At 38.1% G+C, this 21,845-nt stretch overlaps 1 protein-coding gene across 1 annotated transcript; it reads right to left on the bottom strand.

Moving 5' to 3' along the window:
• Positions 1-6,229: 6,229 nt before the first annotated feature.
• On the bottom strand, positions 6,230-21,773 carry tdrd3 (tudor domain containing 3). The gene is made up of 13 exons (XM_058089656.1): positions 21,587-21,773; positions 20,820-20,904; positions 19,418-19,483; positions 18,215-18,372; positions 16,330-16,471; positions 16,147-16,218; positions 15,395-15,538; positions 14,836-14,976; positions 14,215-14,386; positions 12,441-12,566; positions 10,643-11,541; positions 8,706-8,831; positions 6,230-7,802 (listed from the first exon to the last, which is right to left on the bottom strand). The coding sequence occupies exons 1-13, from the start codon at positions 21,622-21,624 to the stop codon at positions 7,686-7,688; spliced, it is 2,286 nt and encodes a 761-aa protein (XP_057945639.1). The 5' UTR covers positions 21,625-21,773; the 3' UTR covers positions 6,230-7,685.
• Between the last annotated feature and the right edge of the window lie 72 nt (positions 21,774-21,845).

Raw genomic sequence — 21,845 nt, 5'->3', positions numbered from 1 at the left:
GTCAACTTTACATTTGTATTACCCATTGTAGTATATGTATATTTTGCTATATGTTTCCTGGCAGACATGATGTGACCTTGGGGTAGTGATGTGTAGATTGATACTGACATATCGATACCTCTGATCTTTAGGCTCTATAATTGATACTCAAATCAAAATATTGATACTTTGATACTTGTGTATCAATATACAATGTATATTGATATACAATGTTTATCATTAACAGGAACACGGTGGGAAGGTAACTGATTTTTGAGTGAAACATTGAATGTGAATTAGTTTTTCTTCTAATTAGTAGTAAAACGTGTGTTTTTTTTGTTTATTAATTAATTGTTTTTTGACTGGGCTGCACGGTGGACGAGTGGTTAGCGCGCAGGCTACATAGCGTTATAGACCTTAGTTCGATTCCACCCTCAGCCATCTCTGTGTGGAGTTTGCATACGTGGGTTTTCCTTCCACATTCCAAAAACATGCTAGGTTAATTGGCGACTCCAAATTGTCCATAGGTATGAATGTGAGTGTGAATGGTTGTTTGTCTATACGTATGTGCCTTGTGATTGGCTGGCCTGTCCAGGGTGTACCCCGCCTCTCGCCCAAAACAGCTGAGATAGGTTCCAGCACCCCCGCAACCCTCATGAGGATAAGCGGTAGAAAATGAATGAATGAATGGCCTTTGACTGGTTATTTATATATAATATATATTTATTTATATTGATATATTTTGTCCCACTTAACCCTTTTCCAAAGCATTTATAATATACAATTTCATTTAAATGTAATCTTTGTTTGCCTTCTTCATTCACACGAGTAGTTTTTTCCAACTACTCGATTAATCGACAAAAAATTCCCTAGAATACTAGATTACAAAAATATTCGATAGCTGACTACGGTCAATTGTTTTGACTTTCAGAGAACCTTTGCTCTTTACCATATGCTTCTGTATCAATCCAATCAATATACAACTGGACATAGGAGTGATTAAATAACCTCCGTGATATATAAGCCTCTTAAGTTGAAAAGTGTCATGGCACCCAGCATCTCTGTTTATCGTGGATTTTTTTTTTTCCTAAGACCGCAGGACAGTCCAAAGGTTAATCCTTTTGTGCTTCATCAGACAAATGCGATTAGAAAAAATGACACACTGAACCCTAATTTGCTGTGCACGTGGAATATGAAGAAGAAAGTAAAATATTTGTAAGTTAACTAATAAATGGTATTCTTTCTATTGACAACTTTATAACTTTATGAGACAGTGCTCTGGAAGCAGATGTGACATTAAATGGAAAAAAAAATCAAGACTTCCTGTTCATTGTTTGGGAAATGTAATATTTAATTCCAGTAAGACAATAGTAATTATCTCATCTGGACATTCATGTTAGAACCAGAGGTGACTATAGTTCAGTCAAATTGAATGATTACAATAAATCTTCTGACTATGACATTTAAGGCTTCCCCAACCTCAAAGGAGAGTCACCTTGTCTAGATAAAAATGTCCCATCCGTTAAGTGTTAAGAAACCAAAAGATCCTCAGGGCTCAGCTCCTCCACGTGGTCTTCAATGATGAATACATATGGTGGACAAAATGTTAAGACATCAAGGAGAAAGGAGCCCATAATTATCAACTGAAATGTCTGTTAAAAGTTCAAAGCACTGAATAGTGAGTAAGTCAACAGGCGGTACTAAACTTAGCAGTTCGATAAGCTGAATCCAGACAAGAACAAGTGAAAGGTGAATAACTTAAAGATAATTAACAAAGGAAAGGCAACAAATGCAACAAGTAGAAGCCAAAAAAAAAAACAATTGTGAAAAATGTTATGTGACTAAGTCCCAAACGCAGACTATCTGGTTGCATTTAAGTTTGCCTTTAAGTGACTCACTTCACAAGCACCAAACTAATTTTTAGTTTCCAGTGTGCCCAATATTTTATTTATTGTGGTTGATAGTCTAGAAATAGACATTTCCCTTGGACCCTTCATCTCTCACAACTTCTTTGGAAAGAATCTGTCCAGATTCTCAGGTTCCTTTGATCAGCAAACACAGTTACAATCCACTCAGTCATGCTTCAAGCCCTACTGGGATGTCAGCACTGTGTCTAAATACTCAAATCAGCAAACCAGATGTTCAGAATGGCATCTTTAAAGCGTAAAGTCTTAGTTAATGGGGCACAGAAGTCAGGATGAAAGCTTCCAGAACCTACTGTGTGACCCTGATGCACCCCACTCGAGTTTGCAGTTTACATTTGCTTTGTACTGTGTACTCTATATGAAAGCACAGACTGTTTATAGTACACATTTTTTTTCCTAAGTATAAAATATTTCAATCTGAATTGTCAAAATTTTCACTTTTATTGGGCTGACAGGTTTCAGTGATAGGTTTGGTTTGCTTTTTGGTGGGTGGGACACAATGCTGTCCCCTGATTGGTTGGCAGGGAAATGTATGTCTTCTTTCTATATTATTTAAGTTAATGTGCCACTTTATGAGATAGTGTAAAAGGTCAGAAATGAAGGTCTGCCATTCATTTGAGAAAGCTTCATGAACTGATGCTCAAAGACTAGATAGGAGAGCTATTGTATGAGGGAATGATGCAGGAGCCAAAATGTTGATCTTCTCAGATATTCGAGTTTCAAAAATCGTGTTTCTAATTTATAAGTAACGTCTTCACACGCCACTTAACTGAGCTGTGTTTACTTTTGTTGCTTTTTACACGCAGTTCACTGTGATACCCATGCAATCCCACGCCTCTCGCCCAAAGTCAGCTGGGATAGGCTCCAGCATTCCCCACAACACTAGTTTTATTTATGTCTTAAATTATTTTCCTCGGTTATATCTACTATATTGGGTAAAACAGGTTTTATATGCTAATTATGAAACTATAAACTACACCCACTTCTGGTTTATGCCCCGCCCACTCATAGTACGGATACAGATAATGGTGTACTCCCTTATCTCTAGCACACAGAAAGCTTTCCAGATTGTGCGCCTCATTCTGCAGTGTTTCCATGGACTTCCTGCTTCCAACCCAAATGGTCTGTATAATTTACTCTACACCCGGCTCTCCCGATCGGTCATATTACCAAGTGCTCTTGAGGACATCCGAATACGTAGGTGCACATTTATTGAGTGCAGGCAATCTGCAGCCCATATAGTATAAGGACATCCGGAGATCTCGGTGTAAAGCAGAGCATGCAAAGCCATCCAAATGTGCAGACCTCAAGCATTTGCCATTGTTTACCATGAGAATACAACATTGTAGGTCAGAAAAGCGGGAATGGTCCCATTTAACCTATTTCGAAAGAGACTGAGTCATGGCATACATGGATTTTCTTTTAATCAAACTTTAACAAAAAGAAACTTGGAATCTCTGGGTTGACGTATCAAAAAGTGTAAAAAGTGAACTTGTAAAATAATAATGAAGAAATCACACTACCTGGACTCAATAGTTGTTGTTCATATGGCTTCGTAGCTATTAAATGTAACAACAGGGGGACCATAAAAGTGACTTAAGAGGTGCTTTGCTTTGTTTTGCTTTGCTGTGGACAGCCATATCTGCGAAGGTGGAGATCAATATCCAGCTGCTGATTCATCACTCTTCCTTAGTTCACACTGTCTATGGTCAAACTAACAGGCCCCGTTTGACCATTATATTGTCATGTGTTATGAGTATCCCAAGAAATGCTTGGCAACAAATGTTGGCAGGGTGTTTGAGGAATGACTCGTGTAGGCCACGGTCCAGTGCACAACAAAAACAGCAATTACCACTTGACAAGCAGCACCTACCTTGCTCATTAAGTGTTGAACCTCACTGCTGTGGTTCAACAATGAAGTTCTAAACACGGACAAACTTTTGTTATATCTGTTGTTGCTGCATCAGTTAGCTAATTAAACTGGTATTATCAGGTTTAAAAAGGTAATATTTTTATTGGTCTCCAAATCATAGTTTGTATGATGCATACACATGTAATTCCCAACATGTGCTCTACAAATGTTTTCCCGAGTTCTTCAGTTGCTATAAAAAGACAATCCTTGTGCGGACTGTCACACTCTTGTAACCTCAAATTCCCTTGAGCACACTGTTTATGATGACCAAAGATGGACTCATTTCCATTCCTTTGAGAAAAAAAAAAACAGTTTAGACACCGGGTACCAAAAAGGAGGAGTTTCTTTCAGCTTCGAGGCAATGAGTGCTATTTTTAATGGTACAATGGTTCTTTGTTCAGCATGAAACAACCAGTAAAAGAATAAAAGAATCATTTCCACCTTAAAATTGTTCTTTACGCCCATTGCTTACAAAATCGTTTAAAACCAAGTTCAAATGCAGTAAGCTACGGCATCCACATTCACAAGGTAGCTTGTATGCAAATACTTATTTGTTTGCACCAACATTCCATCTGTTACAATGCTGACAATATGAGGGACATTTTGCAATTCAAATCGATTTTACCAAGAGATGCCAGCAAAGCATTCAGATGAAGGCACTTGTTTGCATCTTACGAGCATGTGGGCATCTAGATGGTTGGGATTTATTTCCAATAGATCAAGACATGTAACAAATGACATAGCATGAAATGCTTAAATGCAAATGATACGTGGAGTGGAAAATCACATCCAGCTTTGACTTTGTTATTCATTTTGAAGGTCATACAAATCCAACAAGTTCTAAATAAGCTACTAAAAAAAATACTTCCGCGGCACTTTGATGCAAGCTCCTTTCTGGTTTTGTTTTTATTCTTTCTCCAGAAGGGAGAAAGGTTTGCGTTGTTCAGGCTGATGTAGAAATGATGTAAGAAAAGACACATGTATCGGGATCACAAGGTTCAGGTATCACAGCCACAAAGGTACCATGCAGGGGTGGGGGGTGGAGAATGAGGGGTCAGGTAAGCCGAAAGATAATGGGCATCAGCTATGAATGGGCATATGAGAGGCAGGCAGGTGGGAAACAAGCAAAGGATGTTAATGTGGGAAAGGAGATGTGTTCCTCCAACAAAGCATTCCTCTGGAGCTGTGAAGGTTATCAAGTTGCAGCACAAAGATTGATGCAAAAACACAGTAACCATAAAACCTATATATTCAGTCATAGAAATGTTTTTTTTTTATCCTATTATTTATAATAAATAGTATGGAACAATATTACCATTGTGGTTCAGGTTATCCCGGACACGTACTCTCTGAAAATATTAATTTGTTTATTACTGCTCCTGTTCAGCTGCACGGTTGGCGAGTGGTTAGGCCACACAGCAGATTGGGAAGACTTGAGTTTGATTCTCTCCTTGGGTGCATGGGAACAGATGTGTCCCAGTACTTCAAAGTAAATATTTTTATTTTAATCCAATATCGGGCCTATGATTTATTCCAGAATGCTGGGCAATTGAGGACATGACAACATGATAAAAAACCAGGATGTAATCTGACAGTTTTCATCACTGGTCTTTTACTTCCAGTGGTTTAGTTTCATGCCATGTCATTAAATAATAAATAGCACATGTTGGCTATTTTAGGCTTTTATATGAACAAATAGTAAAATGTGTATTATCCAACTCACACACAAACCCAAAGGTTGATAAATGTAGCAAATGTGCCAGTGATGCAACTATGGGTGCTTGCTCATGGGCACCTTTCCAGCAGGTGCCATAGAGCTATGTTATTATGAAAGTTATAAATAAACTCATGCTGCGTAAAACAGATTTAGCATGTGTATGAACGTGTGACACCCAAAAAGTCCAACACAATGACACCACAGGTCTAATGCTTAATTTGTTCTTGAATTGTAGTAAAACAAAAATAAAACAACATGAAAATGTTTACACTATATACTATTGGTTTGATTGAAAATCTGTACCCGATGAATATCTGGACCATGTGCCATCATCAGTCCCCCAAATGCTTTCAAGAGCTTCACTTTCAGTTCCTCTCAGATGGGTTTCCATATTACCAGCTATTAATTATTAATCTATGTTCACTTGGCGCTTCTGTTGGAAAATAAAGCAAATCCAATGGGCCTGTGATACATAACAGTGCAGTAACCTCCACTGAACTCTGTGCATTGTCCATTTGTCTTCTGCTTCAGGTGCGAGTGAAATTGGAACCAAGATGCTGATTACTTCTCGATGTGTAAAACTTGTCCCTCACACAGGGCAAGTCCGTAACAGGCCAAGACAGTGGCATGCGTGCAATGCTTGGAGAACACTCCCTTTTGTAATGTGCAAAATGATATCTCTGCAGTGCAACCATCTCCATTACACGGGAAGAGATTGTCTTACGCTGTGGGATTTGCTTCAAAGAACAAGACAAATGAATTGGTGCCACTTGCTACACATGAGTAGTGGGACAAATAGCTGAGGCCCGGTGTTTTTTTTTTTTTTTTAATTTTAAAGCTTTTTTAAAGCTTTATTTCATTCAGGTAATTAAAATTGCGACAAATTTGCAACATACAATAAGAGGCTTTATTAGAATACTTCAGTTTAAGAAATCTTCACATTCAGTCAATGCGCTTAACAAAATCAAGTGCTCAGTGTCAGTTTTGTTCTTATTTTTGAATGTTAAGCCCTTTGATGAGTTCTGTATGTCACAAAAGTGTGGACATTTTAAGAGTTTAGGAAGCACTCAAGATTACAAAATGAGCAGATAAAAATAAAAAGCATACAGATGAGCTGACGAACATCTGTTGAAACTAATTTAAAAAATGTATTATTTTCCTTCCATTGGCATCTAACAGAGATGAATAGGGTCACAATGAAGATGTTTGAAAATGTACAATATAGCAGATTCCTATGCTATAAACAGGGTTCCCATGGATATGACAATGGAAGATTCTATATTTCTTCCATAAAGTATTTATGGAAGAAATACTTTAATAAAATATGTATGTGATGAAAGCTGCAAGAATTACCAAATGAATCAATGATTAATCAACTGTTGGTATTTGCTTAAACTTTTTTTTTTTTTGAAAAGTCAAAATATCCTGTCAAATGTATTTTTTCATTTCCTTAGTCATCCATGAAAGCAGACCTATTACCTTTGTCTTTTAGGCAAAACAAGATATTCACACACACATTAGCTTTAACTTTAGAACAGTGATGACCATTTTTGTCTCTTATGTTACAGACCCAACTGCTAACTCTTTGTGTTTGCTTCATGTCGTTTATAGCTGATTACTCAATCGAAACAAGCTTAAGATTAACAGACTAAGAAAATAATTATTGTTGCAGCCAGCGTTATCATGTACTGTAAATAAATTATGGAATTAATGGTTTGTTTTCATTATTCTGAATATGGATGCTATGATGTATGGCACCATATACTGTATACAGCATGCGTCGCCCACTCTGTACAAACATGTCAACAAACAGACTGATCCATTTTCTTTTTTTTAAAGTCATTCATAATCATACCTTTTAGTAAACAGAACAGTGGTAACTGTCTTGGAAACATGAATGTTTTTCCACACTTGAGTTTCCAATCCTGTAAATTTATTTGTGTAGGAACTGTATGAAAATGTTTTTGACTGTTTTAAAGAGTGTTGTACGCAATAATTCAAGAGCAGATGATAGAAAAATGTCCAATGGCTGGACAAATGTGACTATGAAAAGTTCAAACAGTTGACTGTGACTGTCATTTATAACAGTAACATTTACAGAGAGAGCAATATGACTGTGGTGGGCAAACTCTGTAATTTAATTTCCATGACATCAATCTCGAGCTCTGGGTGGTTGGTAGTACTGTTGTGTAGGTCTTGTGCGCCTTGGCTGCCCATCTCCTCCACGGCGAAACTCTAGTGAACTGTCATAGTAACCATCATTTTCTTCCTGTTGTACATTTAACAGAGTTGGGATGTTACTGAGTGCTGTTAGATTAAATGTCATTTGTATCATGAGTAGGGTTGGGCATTGGGCTCTGATGGCAAATAGGACTAACATTCAGATTCTCCCAGAATTGTTCATTTTTAAAAATGTTGATCCCTACGTTTGGTTATCGACCAGCAGGCCGAGCGACAAAAATGGCTGCATAACACCAACGAAGAGGAGCCGGTGAACACCAAAAAGAAGAAAAAGAAGCAGCAGGAAGCAGTTGTGTTGATCCATTTAAACCATGGACAGAGTGCAATGGCGCTGTAAAATTTGGCTGAAATTCATTCAATTCATTCACCCAATCATATCATATGAAGGAGGGTGCATTACTCACAGGATCAAACACCTCCAGCTTCAAGATGTACAGAAGCTCCCCCACCCCCGATCTTATGCAAACATTGAAGCAGCGAACTAAGTTACACTTTGTCTATTCTGCATCATAAGACACTCTCCAACACATAAACAACTAAATTAAAAATCATTTGTGAACGCCTATGTAAAGAGACTTCTAAACATTTACTATGTTCAAGTTCAATGGTTTGATATGTATAGACATAAATAGCCCCTTTAAGAAATTCATAAAAAAGTTCATAGGATTTTTTTAAAAATTGTGGAGACATTCAGACATTTCATCCAAGAACTTTGGTTAGTGCCTTCATTTAAGCTAGGCAAACTTTTGTGAACCTACCTCTGAAAAGAATCAGAATCGAAACAAGGAATCGGAATTGCTCTAATTCAAACGATGCCCAACCCTAGTCAACAGTTTTTCCCCATCTACACATTACTGAGGTACTGACATTATTTTGTTTGGAATTTAATTTCTTTCTTCCTACATTCGTTAATGAGTGTTTTTCTCCTTACCAAGATGTCAGCAGTAACAGGCTTGATGTTATGGAGGTGGACCTCTTCACAGTTCCCGTAATCACTAAACACGACCACAGCTGTAGAGCCTGATGGATGCACGGCATCTATTCTGGCATGGTAGAACTTTGCAAAGAAAAAAAACATTTCAACATGTTAGAACAAAGCAAATTACTGTATGTCAATCTAAATATATATATAAATAAAAGGCAGTCATTATTAAAGTGAAACCTTCGTTAGTGTCATTAATCTGTTCCATGTGGCAGAAGGACTCCTAACCAAAACGGACACTAGCCAAACAAATTATATCAATAAGAAAATGAATAAATAATAATAATAATAAATAATGTAAATCCAATTCATCCCTTCTTTTCTCATAATCCCTCCATCCATGCCTTTTCTATGCCGCTCATCCTCATTAGGGTTGCGGGAATATGCTGGAGCCTATCCCAGCTGACTTTGGGTGAGAAGCAGGGTACGCCCTGGAGTGGTCGTCAGCCAATCGCAGGGATTTTCTCATGATGTAACTCTCTAAATTACTGTCATTCCTTGTTTATCGCCATTAAGTGAATTTCCATGAAAAGTGAATAGTGAAACAGTGAAACAGTGAAAGTAGATTTCAACATTAATAAATTGAATACTTTGAGCAGAGAAAACGGGGTCACTGCAGGGACACGAGTTTCAAATGGAGAGGAGAAAAAAGGACACCGTCAGATGGCAAAGGTTTACCACTTCCACACTGAATGGGAAGCAAACATTTTTTTTTAAACTACAAATTCTTAGACATGCCATGGCTGACTCCATGCAGTTTTAAGGCAATGCAGTCTCTTCAGCAAAATATTACTAACACCTAGTGACCAGAATGCTACGTTGGCTTTCAATATTATTTGACTACTAATAGGCCATAGTCAACCACAAAACTGCAATCATTTCATTCATTTTTGAAAAAAAATGTGAGTGAGGTGACATGGGGCAACTGTAATCCTTTTTTTATAGTTTTACAATGAATAGTTCTACATAATATAATTCAAAATGCACATAAATAAATATAAATGATGAATGACAGGGATGAATTAACATTTAAGGTTACTTCTACCTTCACTGATTCTTGACATGACTGTTCCCAAAGACGCAATGTGGCAGTGAGATCAACAAGGACACCACTTATGTGTTTTGCCATCAGTTATGTCTTCAATAGTGTTTCTCACCTCAACCCACACAAGTGGATGCAATGGGGCCAAAGAAAGATGCAAGTGCCAGCATCATAAAGGTGAGAAACACTATTGATTTACAAAAATACCCACAATAACAAAATACACAAAGGTGGTTTTGTTGATCTTGCTGCCACATTGTGTCTTTGCGAACAGTCACATCTTCAGTGAAGGTAAAAGTAAACTTAAATGTTTGGTCTTATCCACACAGGAACGCTCCTGAGATTTTTTTCCTTTGAAAAAAAATTAAAAAATCCGACCCCACTATACTGGATGCTAACAAGGACGTTTTGTCATTAAAAATACATAAAGAACACAGATGGACTCACACAGTGTATTAATAACACAACAACAAGCGCACCATGTTGTACACTAACTGCAGAATGTATACAAACTGAGACAAAATTACACATTTTTGACGTTAACCCAAACAACCGACCACTGTCTATCAAAAAGGATTACAGTTTTTTGTGTTGTGAGTGAATCAGGAGATCAGTTGTACATTTACAAATCAGTTCATAGCTTAATTGCCATGGCAATGAAGCTATGAGCTTTGTAGCCTCTGCTAATAAGGTGTCCTCCCACCGCATTTTACTAAATGTGTGTCTGGAGGACGGCATAGAAATGAGGATGCAGTGATAAAGAATTAAGTGAATTTCATGCTAAACACAATCAATATCTACTGTACATTTATTTCTGAGGATATAAAACAGAGCTAATACATACCTTGCTGTCCTCCCAGTATAAAGCAAGGCACCGATCTCCAGGTTTCCAAGCCTGATCAACATTATTACTTTTCTCTGTCCCTCGAGGACCTTGACCTTTACCTTGCCAAGACTTTACTTTGGCTCCTGGATTATTATGAGCGTTTCTCTTAGGAGGATGCTCCCTGTTGGCAGGACTAGATTTATTTGTTGGCTTAATTGGACCAGTTCTTTTGGGTACTGTATCTCCATTTTGGTAATTAGACAGACCGCCTGTCAAGAATTGACGATGCTGTGACATTTCCACTTCACAGAATGTTCCTAAGCTTCCTCCCTTTGAGTTTGGCAGTACACTATCCATTTGATGGTCAAAGTAGTTTGGTCGCTCAGCTTTCCCCTTTCTTCTGAAGTTGTCTGAGTTGGGGTTAGGGTTCATGTCATTTTCTGAAGGATTGGCGGGTTTAGATGAGGGTGCATTGTCCTTTGTACCTCTCCTGACAGATGGTGCAGCCATGTTGCCCCCATCACAATTTCTTGATCGCTGGTAAAGCAATCCAACTGACTCTGTCTGCTGTTGAGGTTCCTTTGAGTGAGTGAACGAGGTTGTGAAGGATGGAGCAAAAATATGCTTGTCATCTGTCTCTCTCCTGTCATTCAGTCGGTCCAAGGTTCCACGGGACGACTTATCCTGACCCTTCCAGTGCTGGACTGATGAAGTTTGGGAGGTCGTACAGTTCTGCGTCTCCTGGCCAGGTTTGGGAAAGTCTGTGTCCCTGTGGAATCGGGGGGGTCTGTCATTCCTCTTTTGTCGATGATCATTATGTGATGAGACCCTGGTGTTAGCTGCATCTTTGGAGTAGTAGTCTGACCCATGAAAATATGCTTTATCATCATGTGGCTGGGAGGTTTGGCTTTTTGGTTCTGAAACACATAATGAAGCAAATAATAAAAGCTCAAACTTGTAAATCATGTAGCACATTGATGTAAAAAAAAACGGCTATATGTATGTGAGCGGGAGTTTTAATAAAACTGTATTCTGTGTATTCAGTGTATATAAAACTGTGTATTCAAATTCTGTACGTATATCATGACTATATCATGACTGGTTCAAGACCCTTCATCCTTGTATTTAGCAAACATCAACTGCTTGTATTGTTTCTTGAATTGGCTCATCGTTGTGCATTGTTTGAGGGCCTTACTCAATCCATTCCATAGTTTGATTCCACATACTGAAATGCTATGGCTTTTTAACGTTGTCCTAGCATATAAGTGTTTCAAATTTAGTTAATCCTTGAGATCATATTTCTCCTCTATTGTAGAGAAGTATTGGATGACATTTTTAGGTAATTGGTTATTTTTAGCTTTATGCATTATTTTAGCTGTTTGAAGATGCGTGCTTGTTCTGGTGCGCATGCGTTAATTATGCAAAAAAAAAACGTAATTAATGAACTAAATTGATTACCACTGTTAATGCGTTATTTTTGACAGGCCTACTATAAAATGAATGAACCATTGAATTATATTCAATATTTCAAGTTCATTAACATCATAAGGTTTCTGGTTTTTTTCAAGTGTGTAGGAGTTGGGGATACATGGCTTCAGGTCAAATGTCTAAAGCGGTACGTGACTGTAAAAAGTTTGGGAACCACTGATCTAGATCTACAAAGATTTCTGTGTGGGTTATCGTGTGTAGCTGCTCTATAGAAGTCCACAACTCAATACAAAGGGCCGAAATTAGCATAACAGGTCCACTTTAATAATCTTTGTGTTAGCAGATCTTCAGACATTTGTGACTGGGGGGCTGAGACGATTTTACCCACCATCAATGGAAAAAACTCCCATCTTGGATTCAAGGAAGTCAAAAAGAGTGCTTGGTCCAGAGGGCCTTCCTCCAGCACCTTCCTCATCACCATCATTTCTAGGCCGACCTCTTCCCTTTGCTCTGCCTGTAGGCACCCCCCAAAAAACATCATATATCCATGAGTGACATACCTATATATTTCTAAGCAATGGAAGTTACAGTACAATCATTACATAAAACAAGATTCAAGATTCAACCATCATAAAATAGTACACGTTTGTTGAAGGCAGTGAGGCTTCAAGTAGTTATAACACCAAAAGGGATACAAAACAATGAGAAAAGTATGACTAATAGAGATGTGCAAGTCATGAAGAAGTTGTTCAAAACTTTGGAGTTGTTTTAATGAAGTTGGACTCACGGGTGCTTGTCGCCTTTAATTTGTTTACTGATGTTTACTTACTCACCCCTGCTCCTGCGAGCTAAGTTAAAAAGGGCCACCAGGTATCATGTCAGTGTTCTGCAACTGTTACTTAAACTCAGCGATTTTCTTCATGCCCCCCACTATGGGACATAAATATTGTGTGTGTCATTCAATGCATATGCATGAATGCAATGCATATGATACTTGTGCTGTCTAATTGTATTGCTGATAGGTTGCTACTTTTTTCATACACTTTGCACCCTGCATCTTAAAATGTATGGCTAAAAGAACTACAGCTCCCATGATGATTTAGGAAGTGAATTGAAGTTGTAAAGATGACAGTAATATTTTGTTCTTAAGACTTATGCAGATCGATCTGACAAAATCTTAACCAAGTTTTATCAAGTGCAGAATTAGTACAGCTTCTGCTTGAACTGCCTAGACCACGTACACTACTCAAACTTCTAGTTTTGATACACGAGTATTGATACACATATTTATGCTAGTTCCGTCAACAACAGCAGCAGCGACAACACAATGTCTGCGCTCATTGGGATGGCTGAGTGCTACAGTCCTCAGGTAAAAAAAAATGCTTTGAGCGCTAGGTATCCACTCTTCTGTCTGTGAATGACATGTCAGGTATGTAAATCGAACACTGTTGGCTTTTTTTGTTTGTTTTTTTGTGAGGGCTTTAGCGTCAACATTGGTATTTGACGCCCACTGACAACTAGCTCATAAAAACTCGTTTTCTCACGCTAGAATGCACAGAAAAGAGAAAGAACTAATATGTGTTCATGTTACACAACATTAAAAAAATAGTGCAATTCCCCTTTAAGTACATCAAATGGAACTCAACTGGAGTCTGTTGCAGTGTGTCTGCTGAGCAAACATTGTTTCAATTTGGTTACTGTGTTGCGTCACTTCCTGGCCAGCAGTGTCACCGGAGTTTTTTTTTTTTTTAGTTTCTTAAAAACTAGACGACCGACTCGATATAAGTATGGCTTTGTGCACCAATTGTACATTTCTACTTGACAGACTTCCGAGTACGCCAGCTAAAAGTTAGATGTGCCGGGCACACCGGATAATGGTGGTTGTAGCCAACCTGCTACCCGGTTAGCATTAGCCCTAAGCGGCTTGCTAACCACGGTCAGCCTTTTCAGACATAACAGATTTATTCCTTAGCTAGCCCTACTCCAACACAGTCTTCCGGCTCCTCCACGCTAGTCATAGGTGCTTGTAAATAGCTTGTAAAGCCCTTAGAGACACTTTTGTGATTAAATAAACTTGAATTGACTGTATGTAACCACATTTCTTCCCAATGACCATTTATTGTAATCTTGAATAATGCAGCTCATGTTTGTCCAGTACACACCTCTGGGCTGAGGCTTGTCTGCAACCGCAGGTTGAGCTTTGCTGTCACAGGATCCTGTCAGAAGGGTGTTGAGTGCAACCTCAAGATTGTTGTTATTATCCATTAAGGCTTGCCGGGCTGCCTCCTTGTTAAAGCCCATCTCCATGATGTTTCTTAGCGCACGCTCGTCCACCTGCGCAGTGCACATAGCGACAAAAGTAACATCAATATTTTCTGAATAAGGTACATGTTCAATCATACAGATATCCCTCAAGACTGGTGCATCAGAGCCTAACAGGAGATCCAGCATTTGTTGTTGGATGCATTTCACATAGAACCCAGAGAAGGAGAACATTACTACAAGGGTACACGTTCACACAATGACATGACCTGATAATTAGCATCTGGTGCACAGTATAAAATACTTGCTTTCAACAGAATTGGGTGGGAGAAGTCAATCTTGGGTGTAAACTTCACACCCAGCAGCTTCCTGATATTCCCATTCCCAAAGTTACAAGGCATGTGTTAAAATACCATTTGCCATAAAATAACAGCATTGAAAACAGTCAACAACATGACATGATTGGTGTAAGTCAAAGAGTCGTAATTTTCAGATGTTGAGTAAAAATCAAGCCAGCTCACCAGTTCTCGATAGTTGGCATCTTGTCTGTTTTCATATCTTTCAACCTGGTCTTCTCGCTTTCTATGCTGGTCACGGCTCCGAGAAGAACTGGAGGATAAATTACTTCCTGCATTTTCTCCTCCACCAAATTTGCGGGGACCCTAGCAAGGAAAAAAATGTGAATGTGCGTGCCTTTGGATGTTTTGCAATATTAACTTTTTAAATTACATTGAAGATTACGGTCGCTGCAAATGTAGCATATTTTTAAAGTAAAAAAAACAAAACAATATATTTCAATAAGGCGTGGTTTTTATCCGGGTACTCTGGTTTCCTCCTACATCCCAAAACACGCATGTTATGTTAATTGGCGACTAAATTGTCCATAGGAATGAATGTGAGTGTGAATGGTTGTTTGTCTATATGTGCCCTGTGATTGGCTGTGATACGCTCCAGCATACCCGCGACCGTAGTGAGAATAAGCGGCATAGATAATGGCTGGATGGATGAATAAACACATGTTCTAATGTTCTAATGTTAATGTTCTAATGAAGCCAGCATGAAAATCTGGGTCTTACGTACTTCTTTGGTCTTGGCCACTTCAGCAATAGCTGCTGATCGCTGCTTTGCAAACTCGTCATTCTCATCAGGGATTTTGATGACATTCTGAAGAGTTTTCCTCTGGTCGAGTTGGTCACTGTCGGTTTCATCTTTCCTCGCACACTTCTGCAAAAAGACGCAAGAACAATGTGACTTTAAGAGCTATGAAGCATTGCTGCTTTATATTTGAAATTTGCTGCTAAATTTGGTTGTATTGATATTATGATGTTGCGCAGCCAACAACCAAAAGCACAAAGCACTGAAAGTTTGTTTTTTTATTTTATTTTTTTTTACCAAAACCAAACCTATTTCCTGTACCCGTGCCAATAACGTTAAGGCATACAGTTTGACTTTACTGCAGTGAGAAAGTGCATGTTTTGAATTACATCGTAGTTTCATTAAAATAGTGTTTTGATGATTATTAAATCATGACGTAGTAAATATTCAAACATCTAAAATACTGCATAAAGGTATTATTTCTATTATTACATTATTTATTACATCACCACATTGTCATATTATATCACATTATGTATTAAAAAAATGGTATACAGGCAATGAATAAATGTACTGCAACAAATGAGGGCTAGGATTAAATAAGCTTCTTCCTACCCCTTTTGGACATGTGGAACTGTAATTTGAATTATGTGATGTATTCCATTGCAACTTGTATAAATGTTAAAAAATAAATAACCGTTTGCATTCTTAATTATTATTGCAAGGATGAATCTCACCTGGCCAAATGGCACAAAAGGAGGTGGGCCACCTTCTGTTCCAATGTTGTTTCTACTGTGTTTGACCAGACTCTACAGGTAGAATAAAACGTTAATGGTCTTTCAATCTAAGGAAACAAAAATACACACAGGCTGTGACAAGGCAAAGTATTATTTAAAGTATATAAAAAAGTTCACTCTCACCCGTTGCAGCTCCCATTTCTCCACCATATGTTCAACCTCTCCACCAAGAACAGAGATTTTTGTGTCATCAAGCAGCAAAAACCCATTTTTTACTATGACTGTGCCAAGGAGCTTAATTTTTGTGCCAGGAGGAGTATTGATGCTGAAAGGGAAAAATGTTGAGATGTTCGTATACGACAGCAATTCATAAATCTGTTTTCAACCCAAATGGGATATCATACATACAGTACAAGAACTTCACAAGATTTGCAAGATGTCTTGCAAATCTTGTGAAGTTCTTGTACCTGACCATTCACAAGGTTTACGAGCAGAATAAAAATGAAACCAGGGATAACTTAAAAACACACCAACCTCATAATATGGCAACTCCACATCATGTAGTACGCCAATAGTACGTAATTTTAAACAGACATAATGTAAGTCTGAAAAGTTGGAAACATACGGGCCTATTAACACGTCCCCAAAATTACAGTTCGGTACAACAAAACTACTTTTCTTTTATATGGCATCTTTTTGTCTTTTGTAACTGAGTCATACATGCTTTGAAAGATCGTAAGAACTTGTGGTTCTAAGATGTTTTTTGCAATAAGGCCATTTATTTTATGCAAATCCAATGAATTCTGCCGTTTTTATTCTCAAAATGCCAATCTAATCGAAAGCAAAAAGGTGCAGGATAATGAAAGCACTGTCAACTGTGGTATAGAATAAAGCGATCCATGGCTGTCACTGACGACCTAGTTATTACAAAATCCAAGGGCTCTCATGATCGGTATTTGAAGTCAAAAGCACTCTGTGGGATGTTGTCGCATCTGTTGGCATGTCGGGTGAGCGTCATGTTTTTGAAACGTTTGACTTGTCATTCCTATTGAAATGACGGGAAAAAGCTAGAAGACCATTTCCTTGTGAACATACTGCTGATATCAATTTGAGAGCAGCTCTCTGATGTTGCTGTAGGTCTCGACAGATGGGAGACTTCCCGGAACACTATGAGCTCTGCTAGATGCATTATAAATTGTGACCTGTAAAAATGTCTTAACTGTGCTATACAAAACAAACAACCTTAAAAGTAGAGCATTTACCAAGGCCCAATGCCCTTCTTGCCTTTCAAATATCACTTTATACTGTACATGGCATGGCTCAGGGAGAGTGGATGCATGGCAGGGCAGGATGGACTATAAATAACCCCAACTCACCTTTCCTTGTGGTCAATTAAAATCCCCTCTATCTCATTAGTCCTGATGAGGCCCCTGCCTCACTCATTAGAGAGGGACTGACAGGGATTTTCAACTTCTGATACTTGATGCTAAAGCAACAATTAAGGATTAAACCCCAAACCACTGGCAATGATTCTGTTTGCATGATAGTAGCGTATGTATAAGTGAAGCACAATCTATTTTATTTATCCATTAATACTTCCATTGCATACATGATGATCAATGTGACTTGGTGTTCACTGATCATTTGGCAGAATTGGGACTTCAGCTCATAAAGAGGGGATCTGTTCTTCTGGAATAGCAGGAAGTCAAGATCCTCACTCCGGCCACTCCACCTGTACACCCATTGCCGTCACAATGACAGCAGTCGCTAAGGCCACAGTTGCTTGGCCAGAAATACAATTAAGGCTGGGAATTGGTAGATCAGCAGCCACCATGTGGGAACCGCAGATAAAAAAATGAAGCATGTGGTGGAGTGAAAGTGTTGACAAAGAACAACTGTGGGCATAACTGCAGATTTGCCTATGAATGTACAATAAACCGGATAATTGAGATGATGCATGTGTGGAGCTTATTGTCTTTTTTCTGACAAAGATAAAATTGTATCCTGGACAAACCGATGTGCGATAAAATAGCATATTTCAAAATCCAACAAGCTGTGACTCAAGCACCTGATTTTGGTCAGTTGTTTAAACTCCAATCCAGCACAGGTGGTATGGCCATCTGTCATTTGCAGGCGTAACATTCGTGGCCCTCCTTGGGACTCACTGTCTTTTGGCACTGAGATGTTCCTCATCTTCTGCAGCTGGAGAACACATGGGCCCTCCAGCTGGTCATATGGACAGATGTGAGAGAAACAAAACAATTGCAGCAATATTAACAGGAATATGTTTTAAACAGTAATTGTAATATTTTTCCTATATTCCCATTCTTCATGAAAACAGAATGTCACTTAACATTCCATAGCCCATTTACTCTCCGAATGCAAAATAAACAGACCATTATCAAACAAACCAACATTGTGTAAATGCAATTCATGCAAATTAATTCATACAAAACTAGAGATGAGAATAAAGTGGGAGAAAAAAACGAGTAACATTTTCAAACTAGATTTTCTGTCTCTCTTATGAAAAGACTGGGGATGCCTGTTTAGTTTGGCGGTGTTTTAGGGCCATCTAGTGACATGTAGATAAACTGCATTTCAGTTAAACTGGTGGCTGTTCTTGGCTTACGTTTCCCATAAACCCGTCACCCAGGGTTCGAGAACCTTTTTTGACTGACAGAGCCGCGAAGGCTACATATTTCAAAAATGATTTCCCTGAGAGCCTTATGTTTTTAAGATTGACATTTTTATGCAAGACCAATAATTGTAGAATACAATAAGTCTCTAAATTGCTTCTTTTTTAAATAACATTGTTATACTGAAGATAACCAATAATAAAGAAAATACTTTATACCATTAATGCGACTTCTGGTGCTGCATGGTTTATATCTTCCTTTTCATGATCCTCTTTGTTAAAAGACAGGGTTCTGCAAACTTAGCTAGATGACTTTTTGATTAAAAAAATGCAAGTTTACCCGAAAAAAATCGGAAGGACAGCTGGCATTGGCTCTGGCTATCGACATTGTGGTAGAAGATGGATGGATAATAATGCATAAGAAAGTTTTATATTTGGAACTTTATTTTTATGTTTTACTTTAAAATGTCACCAAAAAATAATTTCATTGTGTTAAGAAGTGTCTTAGAGCCAGATGCAGTCATCAAAAGAGCCACATCCGCCTCCCGAGCAATAAGCTCCCTACCCCTGCTATAACCCATCATTATCATTAGTTCAGGTTTGAAATGTGGCTGGAAGCATTGCTGTGCAACTCACCTTCTCAACTCGTCCACTGTTGATATCGGGAGGAAGGATTTTCCTTCCGATTGGTCTGAGATCAGTCTGCAAAACAAATGTTGCTTAACTGAAAGTAACCAAGAACAGTGACACCACCGATAATTAAAAATGAGGTAGCAGTTACCCGAAGCATTCCCTGAATGTTTTCCCATCATTGTACAATATATTAAAAGAAAAATATCTGCTTCATGCTGGCATCATGAAAGGAAAACTTCCCTTTTTTGTTGGAATTTTGCCCATTATACAATGGTTATGTGAGACTTGAGCACACGTCTCTTTTCTGTGCATTCTAAAGATATAAAAGCAACTAAAAAGAGACAGCTAAGAATGCATGTGATAGGATGCAACTATTCTGCCTACAAAGCATTCTGAAAATACTCCAAAAACGCCAACAACGCTACAGTACATTTGCATTGTTAAAAAAAAAATTGCCCATCATTCACAATCATTAAATGAAACATGAACACATACTTCTTTACCTTTTCTCTGCATTATAACATGAGAAAAGTTCATATGAGCTGGATCACAATGCACGTCATTCGGACGCACCTATTTTGACGCTCAAGTCCTTATAAAAAAACCTTTGAAAAAACACCAACAGTGTTCCATTGACATAGCTGACCTGTATATTAACCACTCTTAGTCATGGCATTGTAAGAAACATTGAATGAATAATGACATTTGTGTCTGTCTTTTATAGGCCATCCTAATGGTACATATTGCTGGAAAGTAATGCTCAATAGTCACTCCCTTTTGAGCCATAAAACCAAACAGTGATTTTGACTTTTCACTTGTGTGATATCAACAATTCTTTACTAGGGGGCAAGAAGGTGTGACATGGAAATTGTGAGAGCAACAAAGCAACATTATTTTCTGCCTGGGGGAAGAAGGTGTCTTACCTTATTGACAGAAGTGGCGTGAGTTCCGTTTAATGGGTCTGTGAAATCAATGCGTCTCAGAAAGTGTTCCGGTAATCTCTTATATCAAAATACAGCAAGATACTAGTATTTCTCTTTTCTGTGCATTCTAGCGCAAGACAGCGAGTTAATATAAGATAGCTAGCAACACACATCATGGGAAATTCCTAATTTGACGCTAAAGCCCTAAGAAAACCCCCCTCAAAAAAACGTATATTAAACCAAGCTGAGGATTGTGAATGATGGGCAAAATAAAATAAAAAAAGTGAAGTTCTCTTTTAAACCATGTGTTACTGTGTTTAATGTTGCAGTTAGAATAACTTTAATTGAAATAGCTTTTATTGAAAGGGCCAGGGAAATTACACACATAGAACACTAAAAAAATGCACATAATTGCACATCATCAAATTAAATTGATTCCAGCAACAGTTTATAGGAGAAAATATTTGTAATACTGAACTCACGTCGAGTGCAATTCGAATAACATCATGATGTGTAATTTTTTCAGCAGATCCTTTCAATTCAGCAATGCCTTCATCACTGAGGTACCTGTATAAATGCATTTTAAAAAGCAGAGACAACAATAAATTAGTCAAAAACAAGGCAAACTACAATAACATCATAGTCAGCTATCAATTATCGATTACTGCGGTGAAAGTAAAACTTCAGTAAAAACACAAACAAGGCACCCCTACTTTATGTTCTGGTGTTTTGTAGCATGTTGGTGCAATCTGACCTCCCTGTCCTAATTCAATGAATGAAACAAGACTTGATTTTGCTACAGTAAGCAAAATCCAGAGTTTTATTATGCCTTTCATATAAGCAAATTTGAATCCATATGAGCAACTACAGGTGAAGTTATTGTTCCTACAGCTTGGCGACGACAATGAGCAAAGCTGAAAAAAAACACTACTCAACCGAACACGGCACAACTCGAGTACAATAGTACTTACTACTGCAACATAGGAATTTGCTGCGTCCCTTACACTACCTATTTAATTTTGAGGGAGGTACATTTGTTAGCCTTTTAGTACTGTCTTGCTGTGTTTCTAGCTAACTAAAACGATGTGTTGCTCTTTGTCGTAAAAGTGAACATGCCCATCGTTAACATTTTTCTGCAGAGTAATAAAAGTCTGGTGTTTTTCCAAACGCATGAAATTTCAAACGTTCGCCAAAAACAATTCGACACCATAGTTATTTATGCAGTAATGTTAGCAATCATGCAACTTACCAGCCCTCTTTGGCCAGGGACTCCGCTAAAGTGGACATTTTCGTCCAAATAGTAGTGGATGTTACTCCAAATATGTTCTAAGAAGCGAACAACAAAACGCACTAGTTTCTTTTCAACATATCCTTGGGCTAACACGATAATACCCGCTAACGTCGTATTTCAGTGACGTCACATACGTCACTGTTACGGGACAGTATGGCGTGCGAAAGAAACCAAAACAGTGACCAATTTTAATTTACAAAGGTTTTCTTACATCACA

The sequence above is a fragment of the Doryrhamphus excisus genome, chromosome 12, assembly GCF_030265055.1.
Source record: "Doryrhamphus excisus isolate RoL2022-K1 chromosome 12, RoL_Dexc_1.0, whole genome shotgun sequence".
NCBI lineage: Eukaryota > Metazoa > Chordata > Actinopteri > Syngnathiformes > Syngnathidae > Doryrhamphus > Doryrhamphus excisus.
The sequence above is the reverse complement of the archived record's forward strand: the minus strand, read 5'-3'. Positions and strand labels throughout refer to the sequence as shown.